A 14,369-nucleotide genomic window follows, 5' to 3' on the forward strand; every position below is an offset into this window, starting at 1 on the left:
GGAGAGCACGTACAAAGTGAGGGAACGCTAGCATTGCTCTTTCTACACGTGTTGTACTCTTCCCCAGCAAGGGCTGTGGGGATTAAGCTACTACCTTTCAACATTAGTGCTGTGCTGTAATTTACGGAGAAGGATCTGCGTCAGGTCAAAGGTTGTGAAGCTTATTCCCACTGCAATTGGACCTTTGACCCAGTTCATGCTGAGTCCTTTGTACAAGCCACGGATTAGTCCCTCTTCTCTTATAATCTCCTGCATGGTGAGAAGGATGGAACTGTACGTGTGTCCCATAACCCCCGCCGTCTGCATGCGTCGGCGAACCACATCCAGGGGGTAAGAAGCTGACTGGCCAATCAAGCCGGCACAGGCACCAAACAAAAGCCGCTCCGGAGGGGATGGCTGCGATTTCCCACTGTGATCTGGGAAAGAGAAAGTAGCAGAGTGTAGAAAGCTTCTCGTAATAAACACATGATTAAGAGCGAGTGGGCTGAGAGCCAGAGTGTGCTGAGTGCCAAAGCTCCTGAGATTTTGTTCCCAACTTGGTTGTTAGCTGACTTGGTACGTAACCAAGTGCTCCTGCACCCAGGACTTGCACCTTCTTGCTCCTCTGGGAGGCAGAGAGACTGCTTTTCTGCTGCTTGCCTTCTCCATGGCCTGGAGTTGGAGAGAGGGAGGCACAAGGCATCCGCTACAAGCACAGAACCGTGCAGTTGGCTTCAAGGCCAGGAAAAGGACTTGTACCGCTCAATTCAAACACCTCAAGTTGGCCAAAAGCCTACATAGAATCATAGAATGGTTTAGGTTGAAAGGGACCTTGAAGATCACCTTGTCCCACCCCCTGCCCTGGGCAGGGACACCTCCCACCAGCCCAGGTTGCTCCAAGCCCCGTCCAACCTGGCCTTGAACACCTCCAGGGATGGGGCAGCCACAGCTTCTCGGGGCAACCTGCCCCAGGGGCTCACCACCCTCACGGGGAAGAAGTTCTTCCTCATATCTCATCTGAATCTCTGCTCTTCCAGTTTGAAGCCGTTCCTCCAGCTCTCCTGGAGCCCCTTTAGGCACTGGAAGGGGCTCTGAGCTCTCCCCTTTTTTGCCTTCTCTTCTCCAGGCTGACCCCCCCAACTCTCCCAGCCTGTCCTCCCAGCAGAGGGGCTCCAGCATAGAATCACAGAATGGTTTGGGTTTCATTTGAAAGCAAACCAAGTTGCCTTTACCTGCATGTAGTTTCTTCAGCGTCTCGTAGGTGAAGAAGCTAAGCCCAGCGTACGGAATCACTCCGAGGATGGTTGGTGTAAATCCCCTATACAAAGTTTTCAATCCTTCCTCTCGGGATATTCGGATGAAGACATGAACGATGTTGCTGTACCTAGCACGTGGAGACAGGAAAACCAAATCTGCGCTGGTTAGCGACTGCCCACACCAGTAATATTTCCAACAGGACTTTCTGAAGGATCAGCAATTAATTAATTCGGCTCCGAGCTCATCAAACAGCTCAGAAGGGATTTCAGAAGCCTGTCTGCAAATGGAGAAGCCGGTGACCAGCTCTCCTACAGCCCTACCACAACACGCCACCCTGTCTGTTAGATCTCTGGCGGAGGCGTTGTGCCAGCTGGTCTCCCAAAGAACCACCACGCGGGTTTTTCCTAGTGAGGTCTTTCAGTATCCATCTCCTTCCAGCCCCTGGACTCACCAGGGCTCCGGTCATTTAATCAGTGCTCAGACCCCAGCAGTAAGAGGTTTATTACACCAAAGGCTCCTGAGCAAGAAGTGACCCAGAAAATGGGAATAAAGTCATCTGACCTTAAAAGAAAGCGCTGCGTTTGTTTGTGGTGCTTGTACTTGCTTTCGTTAGGCACTTACATCTCCTTCGGCGTGACAGCCATTCGAGCACGGACCATATCCAAGGGGTAGGTTAACATGGCAGCCGTTGTGCCTGCCAGAGAGCCAGCAATGAATCGAGGAAAGGGTGTCAGCGCTCTAAAGTAAGGTGAGAGAAGAGACCAAACAGATCACCTGGAGATGGAAACACTACGTGGCTTTTGAGCACGGCTATTCTATCAGCTACCGAGTCCCTTCCCTGCCTGTGCACTGAAGAGTCGGGTGGGTGGGGGTTGAAGCCGCTGTGGTTTGCCACAGCCCTTCGAGAAAATCTCGGTTGAGGACAGCAAGCCTGACTCGGGGTGGCTCAGACAGTACGTGCCCAGGAGCAAGAGGCTCAGGCCACACGCACGGCTCAGATAACAGCACAAGGCTGGGTCTTGTTGCTTCTCCTGCAAAGAAAAGCTCTTTGTTTTGCCTGCCCACTCTCAGCACAGGGAAGCGCTAACTCAACGTCTAGGCCACTTCTTGCTCACGCCTCTAGAAGACTGGGTCATCTTCTCACAAAGATCTCCCCCGCGCCAGACGAGAAGCCCAGCCCTTTGCTTAGACCCCTCGCGCCCCCTGTTCTGCAGAGCCATCACGAGAGGGGCCGGCACAACTCTGTACCAAGAGCTTTGGACTCAGCAGGCCTGCAGAAAGCCGAGAAACGGGCTCCCTCCCTACAATCTATATGGTCCCACAAACTGCTCCATCCTCCTCTGCAAGGAGCAAAGCCACGCTGCATCTTACTTTCCCTGGAAGCCGTAGTAACTCCCCAGGAGCTGCTTGTACTCTTCGTGCGCACAGAACTGAATGGCAGCGTAAGGGATGACACGGACCATGGTGGCTGAGTTGCCCCGCCAGAGACTCCAGAAGCCTTCATTGAGGTAGGTGCGATAAATCAGCCTGTAGGCTTCCTGCAGGCAACGGATCAAAGGTCAGACAGGGAGATCATGATAAGAGGGACTCCAAACAATAGAGGGGGAAAAGGTGACCCGACAGCTTAACCTCTCCAAACCCTCCTTCCCACCCCAACCGCAGCAAGCTGATAGCAGCTGTTTACGCTCACAACCCTGACTCCAGACTAAGACAACCAAAACATCTTCTGGGGAGACCAAATCAGATACATTACAGCGAAAAAGAACCAGAGTGAGGAATACAGAGTTTTACATTCAAGACATCTTCATTTTCCCCTCCGAGGGCAGGGCACAGAGCTGGATTGTTGTTTGCACAAACCGCTTCTCAACCCAAATTAATCCTCTTAGTATAAGACAGAAACATTTGGATGACACATATGAGCACAGCACACGCGGAACAGCCACAATGCACATACAACAAAACATCCAGCAAGCCACGACAGCGATCAGCTCCCAGATTCAAATTTGTTATATACTCTGCAACAATTCCAACGGTGGTTGGGGGAAAGAAAGCCACTCAAGGAAAAGGTCTAATAAAACAAAGCCCTGAGTGATGCTACAACATTTACTGTCACGTCACAGGTAGAACCTGGAGTATGAACGAGGACTGAGGCCCCTCCGTGCTGGACAAAAACACAAGAGCGCTGCCCTAAGGAGTGCTGTAAACAATACTGTTTCCAGCCTTTCCCTTTATGCTCTTTCACTATGAGTGCTGCTAATAAAACCCAAGCAAGGAAGGTAAATAAATACAAATGAAAGATGCTGTTAGGGCTAGTACTACCATTAATCAAACACTTCAGGTCAACGGGAGACAGACACATCACCTCACCTTGGCAGAAAATCTTTTTGAAGACACTAAAAAGAAAAAACGAGCATTAGGCCTTGCAATACATTTAGATGGATCAAATAAACCATACAGGCATTTTATCTGAGGGATAAAAATAGAAGCAAAAGAATTAATACAAAAGAAAATAGAGATTCTTTATAATAAACAAAGACTTTCTAAAGGTAAGCGCTCCCAAACTCTCTTTAGCACATAAGTTTGTTTTTCCACCTACTGTTATGAAAACGCTCAGTTTCTGTCACACTTCTTACTTTAAAACACTAAAAATAAATGAATAAATAATAATAACAAAAAAAACCCCAACTGCAAAACTGCACCGACCACTTATTTTAGTGGAGCGTTTCCACGCGCAGGTTCCAGCCTAACGCCAGAATGCCGCAAAGAACGGGTCTGTTTAGCGAAGCTCCACGCAAGAATGGTTTCATCCCAGCAAAACTCAAACGAACGCTCAGTTTCTCTTCTTGCATCCATTCAAACTGACAGCATCTCTTTAACTATGTAATACACAAGGCATTTGGAAGCAAGATTTACTTGGCATACAGCAGCTCTGTTTTGTAACACTCCTCCAGCAGGAAGGACACCCAGGCTAAAACCCAACCAGCAACACTAATGAAACATGGTTCCAATTAAGTGTCTATTGCAGTTTCTTTCAAACTCCTTTGAGACTTGTAACCTCTCAAGTGTATCAAACAATCACATGCAAATACATTTTCACCACGTTGCTCCTTTATGCAATTCAACACTTTTTTTTTTTTTCTTCTTTTCTTTTTTAAATAAAGAAAAACACCTCAATAACCAATTGCAGCTGGCTCAGCAACGGAAAAGAGCTCTTTTCCCCTCTCCCACAGGAAAATTGTTCAGTCTCTAGTTCAAGGGACAACCTTCCTAGCTCGCGCGACCCCAAGATGCTTTCCCTCTTCACAGAAAAGGGAGAGGCTCCGGAGTAAAAACCTTTAGGAGAGCAAAAGACCAAGAAATCCATTAGATACTGAGAAACTGGTCAGAACAGGCAAGCTTTAATCATATCCTTTACAGCGAGTTTAATGGGCCAAACCAAACAGGTCTTTTTATAAACGTAAGGCTGTACAAATTAACGGTGATTTATACAGACAGCTGTTGCCTCACCCCAGTTCTGCCGTTTCCATCTCACCCCTGATCCTGACATTTCCAACCTCAGATGAACTACCGCGTTTGTTCTGGTGGGGAAGCACAGCACGTACGCACCGCTGCGCAGATGCCGTGGCAGCCCGCGGCCAGCCCACCAGACCTCGGCCCCTGCTACGTTGAGAACGAAAATCACCTCAAATGAAAGTCAATTCAAAATTAAATCTCATCCAGGGATTAGATTAAACCCACCCAATTCATTTAATCTGGGATGTCAACCAGATTTAAAATTCTTGGCCTCACCAAATGTCTACTGTATTAACTGTCCGCGCTCTTCCCTCTGGTGCAGCTGACAGCTCCTGCGCTGACACAGGGGAACCGAACAGAGCCCGTGATGGGGCCGAGTCCCAAATCCCACCAACCATGCGAGAATTTTCGGTTCCAACTAGCTGAATTTCATTTCCAGCTACGCACTTTCCAGGCTCCAAAAAGGGCTCCGTAGCACAAAGCGGGGTACGCCAGCTCCGACGCCTCTCGCCGTACTTTTCATCGGTAACTTCAACTCGAACCAAAACAATTCAGCTGCAACACCACGCATCTCTTAGCGGAAAAGCCTGCCTCCGTGCGAGCAGGCACGGCCTGGCACCCAGCCTTTAGCCAGAAACTCAAACAGCTCTATTACCTCTCTCCAGTGTCACCACATCCCTCTGTGGCTCTCCTTTCCCCTCCCCACCTTATTTCTCCAAACTGAACAGACACAGGAATCCGGAGTGTTACCGACCCCCCCCTCAAGCGCTGCCTTTGCAGTGGTTATTTACTCTGCGCTCCAAAACTCTGCCTTATGTCCCAGAATACACGTGGCAGAGCCGACGTTCCTCAGCCACAGGCATTGTCTCTCACCAGCAATACGTGCATCCGCGTTACACTGAAATAGCAAAACTCCTGCTGACTACCACGGGACTCGGCTCCAACAGTAGGGGCCAGATGCACAGCTGATTGACACCTGCAATAATCCTACCAACAACCAAACAATAGGTTTTTAGACTCGATTCATTGTGGTAACGTCACCGTTCTGTCTGCATCCTGCCAGGTCTCTGCGGACCGGAGGAGGGCAAAGCACTGGGGAACAGGCTGGCCGAGCAGATCAGAGGAGCTGCTTTGGATTCTGCTAACGATAAAGTAAGAGTATTTCGCAAAAGCCAACTGGACTCACCTTGAAACATGATTTTTGTCCTATCCAGTGGAGCTACTGCAGTTTTAGCAACAGCACCAGCCAATGCGCCAGACATCAGGGAGTTGAGTACTTTCTTTTTCTCCTGGTTATCCTGGAACAAAGCATGACGCACTCAGTCCTAAGCAACAGGGGTAATGTTTTACCTTTGCTGCAGAATTTACCCCCTCTCAAGGACTTGGGTCAAAATTCAAAATTTCAAGCACAATAAATTCCTGGTCAGATCCTGAAGAACAAAGATTACACTCGTCTGCCAAGATGCAAAGTTCCAAGATCTGCCACCTCTTACACGTACTGTTTTCTCTCTATTAAGACTTCTAAAAGCTAAGCCACTGCCTCCCCATGATTTAGCCACGTACAGAAGGCAAGTTGCTTTCTTGCTCTTCCAGTGTCACCCAAGCCCTATTTCCACACTGTTCCCAAGATCCTAAGAATAAAACAAGACAGGTTTCCTACTATGATAAATGGAATGGAAGTGGTTTTGTTATTGACATTCCTGCCACAGCTCATATTTATAAAGCAGCTATCTTCTCGTAACACATGGGCAGAAAGCAAGTAAATGACTTGAAATCTAACACCGTGAAGGTTACGGACTGGAAGACAAGTCAAGACAAGGCTTAAGAATGTTAACTTTTGACGTGTTTTGCGTTTTCATGGAGAAGGGGAGTTAACATTTTTCTTTCTTCAGAATGTTTCCCAGCTAAAAAGTTAATTTTTATTACCGAAATACGTGGTTCCGTTCAATTTTCCATTCCAGTCTTTGCCTGTCCGGGGCTAAACGCAAGGGCAGCCATGCAAAGGCAGCACTGTGTGAACTTCAGCCTGAGTTTTGGTCTAAATCAGACCAAGGTTCAGCGCCTCTTCCAGTGTTTCTAGCAGGAGTCTCGTAAGAGCAGCAAGAGCAGGGAAACCAAGAGTTATGGCTCTCTTCCCAGCTCTGCCACTGGAGACATAACAAGACGTAACCTTGACCAGGGAACGCAGCCCTGCCTGCCTGTCAGCCCGAGCGATGCCCAGCCTCTTCCCAGAGGGCTGGAACCGCTCGGCTCCCCGCAGAGAAACCAAAAGCTCCACGTTATGTGGCTCGCACGTACGCTGCAGCTCTTTCAGGACTCCACAGCCGTAATCCCTTTGAGCTGTTTACTTTCCAGAGTAGCCATGCAGCTCTTCTCTCAAACCCACTGCATACACCCAACAATCTGCTCTCACCTCTGACGGGAGATGGGTTGACGTAACTGGCTCCGCATCCTGCCGTTCGAAATCCACTTGACCTTCTCTCACACCATTACCCATACCAGTTGCACTTACAAGTGGGCAGAAGAGCTACGGCTCCTAAATTGAAAACAAGAACAAAGCAAGAATTAGTGTCAAAAGCAGGAAATACACAGGTAATAAAGAAAACTCGTACAGAAAGGAAGAGCGACTTATTTTGAGGGCCATTTTCAGTACGAAAACCCCATCCCAAGCTCCCAGCTGAGGGGCATCTCCAGGATTCTACTGCCATTTCCTCCCTTTAAGGTGCAAGCGTATGTGTGTGGGGGTACTTTGGTGCTACGTAAAAACCACGTCATCAATCATACTCACTCTTTTCAGCCCACAAGGGACTCAGCTGCAAGTTACAACCGCAAAACATCCATAGTTTCTAGAAAGAAGAGTCAGAACCTGCTCTGTCCTTTTCCATCGCTTACAGTGAGGATTTTGGTTGCTACTCAAGCCTGACTGCTGAGCATCCAGATATTGGAGACGGCATACAGAAATTTAAAACCCGGCCCCGCAAAATGGAAAAAATAGTCAGAGCAGTAAGTTCCGAAAGCCTGCCATAAGCAATTGGAGGTTATTTTAGGAAAGAGACAGATCCAATGCCTCACACGTGCCAGAAAGGCTATTTTGATGACGCTAGCTATTTGACGGAGAGCAACACATCAGTGACTGCAGAACTCCCTTTCTTCACACTCGCAGCGCACACGTGCTTGTAGCCAGCGGATCAGGGCGCTTTGCACAGATGTTTCTTGCCGCGATACATGCTCTCGCTTGCCTCAAGGAAGGCAAGGTCAGTCTAACCTCAGCTGCGGAGCGTAAATGCAGAGGTAACGCTTTAAATAGAAGCTATCGCTTTAGCAACTAACTTCTAATATTTCTGCTTTTTACAATGCAATCTTTTTCAGCCTTAAACGTGCAGAAATTAAAGAGCCAAAGTTTGAAAAACTTGACTTAGCGCAGAAAGGCGGCCGCTCCAAGTTCTGAACCTATTCACAAATGGAGCGTGTGACGACAAAGGTCCGTTTTCTAAGCACCAAGCACTCGCAGAGCCGCGTTGCCATTCCGTTCCCTTCCTTTCAAGCAACGTGGCGTTAGGAAATCTGAATTCCCAAATTGCTCCCCCGTTCTGCCACAGCTGTCTCACGTGTCCTCCAGCAAGTCACTTCACCTCTGCCCCGCTCCAATGCCCAGGAAACCTCAGGCACAACAGCTTGCTTACTTTGAACGGCTGTCTTAAGACTATTTTTTTTTCCCCTTTTTAACAATCTCTAGATATTATATGCTTGTCAGCACCTTTCATACTTGCTGACCTATTTTTTTCCCCCCGCATCGCTCTCATAAATTAGTGCCAGACTTCACTTTCAAAACCCCTTGGTTGCAGCAGAGACATTAACGCAAAGCCGGAGACAGATCAGCCTTGTCTGTATTCCTGCATGACCAGTTTGGGATGACGAAGCTACGCATGACCCGCGCGCTCAGTCCAAGGGAGGACGAACACACCCGGGTATCCTTAATGCCAGACATTGCTTCCTAGAGCTTTGGGAAGATGCGTATCAATGAGTTTACAGCTCCTGAGGGTGTTTTCGGAAAGAGGAGATTGCAGGATGTTGCTCAGAGAGCGATAACTCAAAATCTTAATGAAAGATAACATCTGAGAGTCCAAAGCACGACCCAAACAGCATCAACATTTGCACTGGAAAAGTTCTATCGCGAAGCTCGGTCACATCAGACCACGCGCACAACAGCTCCCGTACGGATCAAGACCAAAGATGATTCATAACACTACGAGCAGAGCATTTCATTAAATTACTTTGAAGATCACAGACTGTTGATTATTTCTAATTACTCCCCATAGTTACTTCCTTCTTATCTCATGTACCTGGAAAATGTACTGTAAAACAACGCCTTTCAGCAACAGCCTGAAAGAAATCACAGGTAGAGCTATTATCCCTAGCTATCTCAAAGACATGTAGGTCACAACATCAGATTCATCTCTACCAAAAATAAGCCCACAAAAATAGAAATCATGCTAAAGAGCTTAGGAATGCAATACGCAACTTTATTTTGAAAGATGATTGAGAAAGAGATGACTAAAAGGAAATTTTCAAAACTAAACCGATGCTATTAAGCCTGGACGTATTTTAGAACATGTCCATGGACAAAGATGATATCCATTTACTCAATATTCTCTTTGATCCTATTCGGAGATGTTCTTTTTTTATTTTTAGGGCCCAATGCCCTGATCTTACAATCACCTGTCTATATGCTCAATTTTACGCATTAAAACTGCCCACATGCTCTATATAAATATAGGCCCTACGCTTGCAGAGGTTCAAATGTAAAAATAGCAGTTATTATTTTTGTTCACATTTGCTCTCTGCAAAGCAATGCAGCTTTCGTTTATTTTGGAGTCGGGCTGGATTCTGATGTCGGCGAGTTATTAAGTGAATTCTGGCTATTACGGCCAATAACGCACATCGGAGCCACAGAGAACAAAGCTTTGTTTTAAAGTTTCCGCGTGAATTTGTAGCACCCGGCCGTCAGAAGCCAGACATTATTTTGCATATACAGCAATCCGACTCCCTCATTAAGTAATCCACTGAAACCCAACATGGAGCAGCTGGGTATTTTTTAAATCCTCGTATTTTGTATAACCCCGTACACAGTCATTACTTACGTTTACAAAGCCACAGGAAACAAGAGAAAAAATAGCTGCGGATTAGATTTATTTATTTTTTTTTTTATAACACACTTCTGTGTTATTTATATTGCAGTTATGCGCATCCTTGTCACACATCTGGATCCAGACTGCTCAGCACCACATGCTGTAGAGCAAACCGTTCCCCTAAGAGAGTATATAATCAGAAAGCAAAATTGCTGGTGAAGGCGAGTTCAAAAGTTAAAGAGGTTTAATGAGTAACATACGCTGTGCTTTTACAACAAAACCCACGACAGTTTATTGAAAGGACAGAGCACTTACTCCGGTATCCAGTTTCAACTCCATCAGAAAACACTGCCCGTAACTCAGCCACACGTTAAAGCCGATTTACCAAGCGGCGAAACGGGGCGGCTCAGGCCCCTCGTTTCTGGCAGCGGCACCTCAAACTGATGAACTTGGCTGCAACGGTCATGTTTGTGACGGTCCTCTGAGCCCTGGGACTCTTTCTAGGTATCCTGCCCGTGTTCTAGCAATTGCACAAACAAGTTCCATTCCCGGCATACCGGGAGACGCACGGAATATGCTCTGCACATTAAAAACCAGAGCATTGTTAGTCTTTCCTTTCCATCCTCCCGGTTCTCTCGAGCGGCACTTAATGAATACCTGAGCAAGTTCAATCAAGCTGTCAAATCGACTCTCTGACAACTTAGACATTCTGCTTTTCTTGGTGGTGATTTTGATTAAAAGGACAGGCGAGACAGAATCGAGTTATTCCGATGATAAAAGCGACCTACAAGGAAGAATGCCTTCCAGGCAGGTGCCAGTTCATTGCCCAAAGCGGGGAGGGGGTTCAGAGAAAAAACAGCTCTGGCTGTCCAAGCCACTTGTGAATCCCATCGCGATGCTGTATCTCAGCTGTTTCATTTGAACATACTTTAAATTACAGAGTCTTAAGATAACGAGTTCCTCAGCAGAAGAGCCAATGAGTTTCAGAGATGAGCATCACAACTAAGAAACAAGCAGGAATTCTCCAGTTAGGGTGTGGACAATTAAAATCACATGGCTAAAGTAAAGGCTTGCAGATTATTACACAGTTCCGTATTTCAGAATTAAACCTTATTTACAAGTTTGGCTTCACATCATTATGGCACGACCAGTCTGAAATTCCTCCTTTACGGATTTTGCCAGCTACGCGCGGTGCAGGCTTTCCTGCGGCAGACCAACACCACCCACCTCCAGGAGCAGCAGGAAGGAGGAGAACTGGGGTTTGCCCAAAACTCAAGAGCTGAGGGAGGCAGAAACCGCACTGCCCATCCTCGCCAGGCTTCACCGACACCCCAACCGCTCCCATTCTGCCAACACCTGGGCAGACCCGAAACTACCTGTTAATAGAAAAATACCTTAACCACAAAAGCAGACCAAGTCATGACAGTTGTCACATCACTACGTAGTGGGAGAACAGGAGAAGCCCGGGCAGCCGGCCCAGAGCCCGGCTTGCAACGTGTCATTGCTGAAAAAAACATGTTTGTCTGATATTCTCCGGTGGAATTTAGACCCGTCGCAAAACACAAAGATTCCTGAAAGAACATCACCTATCCCGCAAGAACAGCAGATACACTGCAAAGCAAACAGCGCCGTCAGCTATCTGGATCCGACGGCAGCTATTTGCTAAGGAATGTTTGCTTTTTCCTCGGACAACTGCAGCACTAATTACAAAAGCAGTTGAGAGCCCCGGACTGGGGAGCGCCTGACTGGTAATGGTGAACCCACACCGTTCCAGCAGGGAAAAGCTGCTGTGACTTGATGCCCACAAAATGCACTGTGTCCATAAGACAGACAGAAGACACTTAGTCCTGCTATCCGCTTCCCTCTAATCATTATCAAAACTGAAGAGACAAAACAAGGCTCATACAGAAGCTTAGAAGACTTTTATTCAATAATTGGGAGTTGTCTCCGCACCTACCGCAGGTACAGCTCCGACACTGCTGTCACACGAACTTGGATCAAGTCACAGTTCACCTCTGGGGCAGAATTTCAATTTCATTCAGGTGAAGTCACCTGGATAACTCCATCCAGACCTGCCAGCTTCCCTCGTTACTCAACAGCTACCCCATGCCTAATTTTTTTTTTTTTTTAATTACTTCATTAACATCACTAACGAAAGCATATAATTAAATTAGAAAAAAAAGAAAAAAGAAAACCAAGAGAGTTCCTGCAGAAATTTCCACGCGTTTTCCTGGGCAGGCTGAAGTTAAACAGCACCCAGGGAAGTTGCTCAATTAGGTTTCCTTCGATTGTTAAACCGTGCAATTGAGCCTGACAGAGAGAGAGAGATGTGGTAAGAGCTGAGATTACTGCAGCCTTAAATTCACCCTTGGAGCAAAAGCATCGCAGAAAAAAGGGCTGAAACGCTCCGAACAGGGGGATGAACTATAACTAGATGGCCCCTTGATGTCCATCTTTGCCTTCCAGTTTGATTAAGCCATTAAAAATCAAGCCCAGATATGCCCTGCAGACTCAGCTCTCTTCAGTCACATTCATCTTTCAGCTGCATACAAATCCCATCCCAAAACATTAGCTATGAATAGTCCGTTGCATTTCTTCCTTTAAAGGTCTGTACAGAAACCGTTAGCAGGATTTTAAAAGAATCATTGACCAAAAGACTCACTAAATTACAATATCTGGAAGAGTTTAATTTTTTTTACACGCTTTCTTAACTCCAAAGTACAGAAGAAATGCTCCTCCTGCCTCCCTCAGCCAGACACAACTCACGTCTGCCAATAAAACTGAGGATAAAGATAGGAATTCTTTGCGTGGTTTTAGATTATCCAACTTGAACGCAGCCGGTTGCTGAACCCCAAGAAACGGTTAAATCTAAACCTCTGCTAGCAAAGCCAGCTAGCTGTATTATTGAGGAGCCCAAGAGACTCGCGTTTTGAGCTCAGCTTGGAAGGAAGGCATGAGCCACACAACAGAGAAAATCTTGGCAAGAAGAAAGAGCGCTTCATTCTTCAGTTGCTAAAAGGAGACTGTTGCTGGGAACACCTCAACTCCGCTTCCCACAGCCAAAAACTGAAGACCGGTTCTTATCTGCAAGACAGAGAACAGCTTTATCCCCGGGGGAACGGAGCGCTGACACAGGGGACAGGGCGAGAGGGGCCTCCGCTGAACCCGCTCCGTTTGTCAGACAGCGATCGCCTCCCGCCAGGAGCACAAGGCAGAAAAACACACAACCACACACACAAAACCCCAAGCATCCTCCCAGCTTGAATACTCCTCTCCAAAATGATTTCTCAAGGGTAATATCATAAAGAAATGACAATAAAATATCATACGTGACCCCTCGGTCAGCAGACCTCCTGCAGGCCCACACAAATACGCGCTTGCCCATCAGTGGATCCCAGATATAGTCACCTGAAGGTCACCCCAGGCACACACGAAGTCCCAAAGTGTCAGATCCCAGCAGAGATGAAGTTTCTGAGTTCAAACAGATTATTTGGAACACAAGCAACCCCCAGTCAACACACGAGCAATCTTTGCCAGGAACTATTTCAACACAATAACGGATAATGACAATCTCTGCTCTGAAACCCCAGCAGTTTAAATTGCCTACGAAAAAAAAGGAAAAATAAAGAACTAAAACCTTCCATCATTAAGCAGAACGACCCACGCGCGTGCCAAGGGGGTGTCGTTTCCTAACGGCAACACTTTCCACGCTGACCGTACGCAGTCATGCCCGGCGGCGAGTTGCCCACCCCACTGTCTGCCGTACTCGCTCCAAATCCTACAAAAACTGATGCAAAGTTAAGCATCAACTCTGCTCAGCCAAAGCATTGCAAATTTCAATTAAGTTTGATTACCTTAGGGTAACTGGGGCCTTCTAGCACTAACGCATGACACAGACACACCTTCATCATTAACTGACCGTTTAAAGCACAACTAGAGAAAAAAGAACTCCTCCGACCCTCATTTATTTCCCGACCTCCAGCAAGCTGTTTGCATTTTGGTTCACCTTTCCATACGACACAAAAAGTAATCTCCCTTCCTAAGGCAGCTGCCAGGAATACTTATTATCACCTGGAAAACGGAGAACAGCACTGCAGGGTGAAGGACTGCTACCAGTTTCACGTAAGGATGGTAAAAACCTGAATGCATCTTCCTACAGCCAGCAGCAAAGTTACTAGAAGAAAGTCATTCCTGGTTCCTGAGCTGTTTTCTAACGGCAAACCTGTCTGACCTGTACCAAGCCCATCTGCTTCACCAGGTAACCACACACTCAAGGCTGCGTTCGTGCTCACCTTACGTTTTATTTAACCTCTCGAAGCAAAGTTTAACACAGCAGATATACCTGAAACACGCGCTCACAGTGGGGACTGCCTAAGTCAGTGTACCAGCTACAGGTCAAACAAAAAGAAATTATTGCAGCTCCTGACCCATACCGCTGTGCTATCAAGAGCTAAAATTCCCCCGCCTGAAGCAATCATCGGGGCCAGAGAG

General features: G+C 47.0%; 1 protein-coding gene across 1 annotated transcript; it reads right to left on the reverse strand.

Annotated features, from left to right (window-relative positions):
* On the reverse strand, positions 1-7,284 carry SLC25A42 (solute carrier family 25, member 42). The gene is made up of 7 exons (XM_009887848.1): positions 7,163-7,284; positions 5,936-6,047; positions 3,604-3,629; positions 2,608-2,774; positions 1,858-1,974; positions 1,212-1,363; positions 1-416 (listed from the first exon to the last, which is right to left on the reverse strand). Exons 1-7 carry the CDS (start codon positions 7,244-7,246, stop codon positions 91-93), a joined length of 984 nt encoding a protein of 327 aa, XP_009886150.1. The 5' UTR covers positions 7,247-7,284; the 3' UTR covers positions 1-90.
* Positions 7,285-14,369: the final 7,085 nt, after the last annotated feature.

Source organism: Charadrius vociferus, unplaced genomic scaffold (genome assembly GCF_000708025.1).
Source record: "Charadrius vociferus isolate BGI_N301 unplaced genomic scaffold, ASM70802v2 scaffold1506, whole genome shotgun sequence".
NCBI classification, from domain to species: Eukaryota; Metazoa; Chordata; class Aves; order Charadriiformes; family Charadriidae; genus Charadrius; species Charadrius vociferus.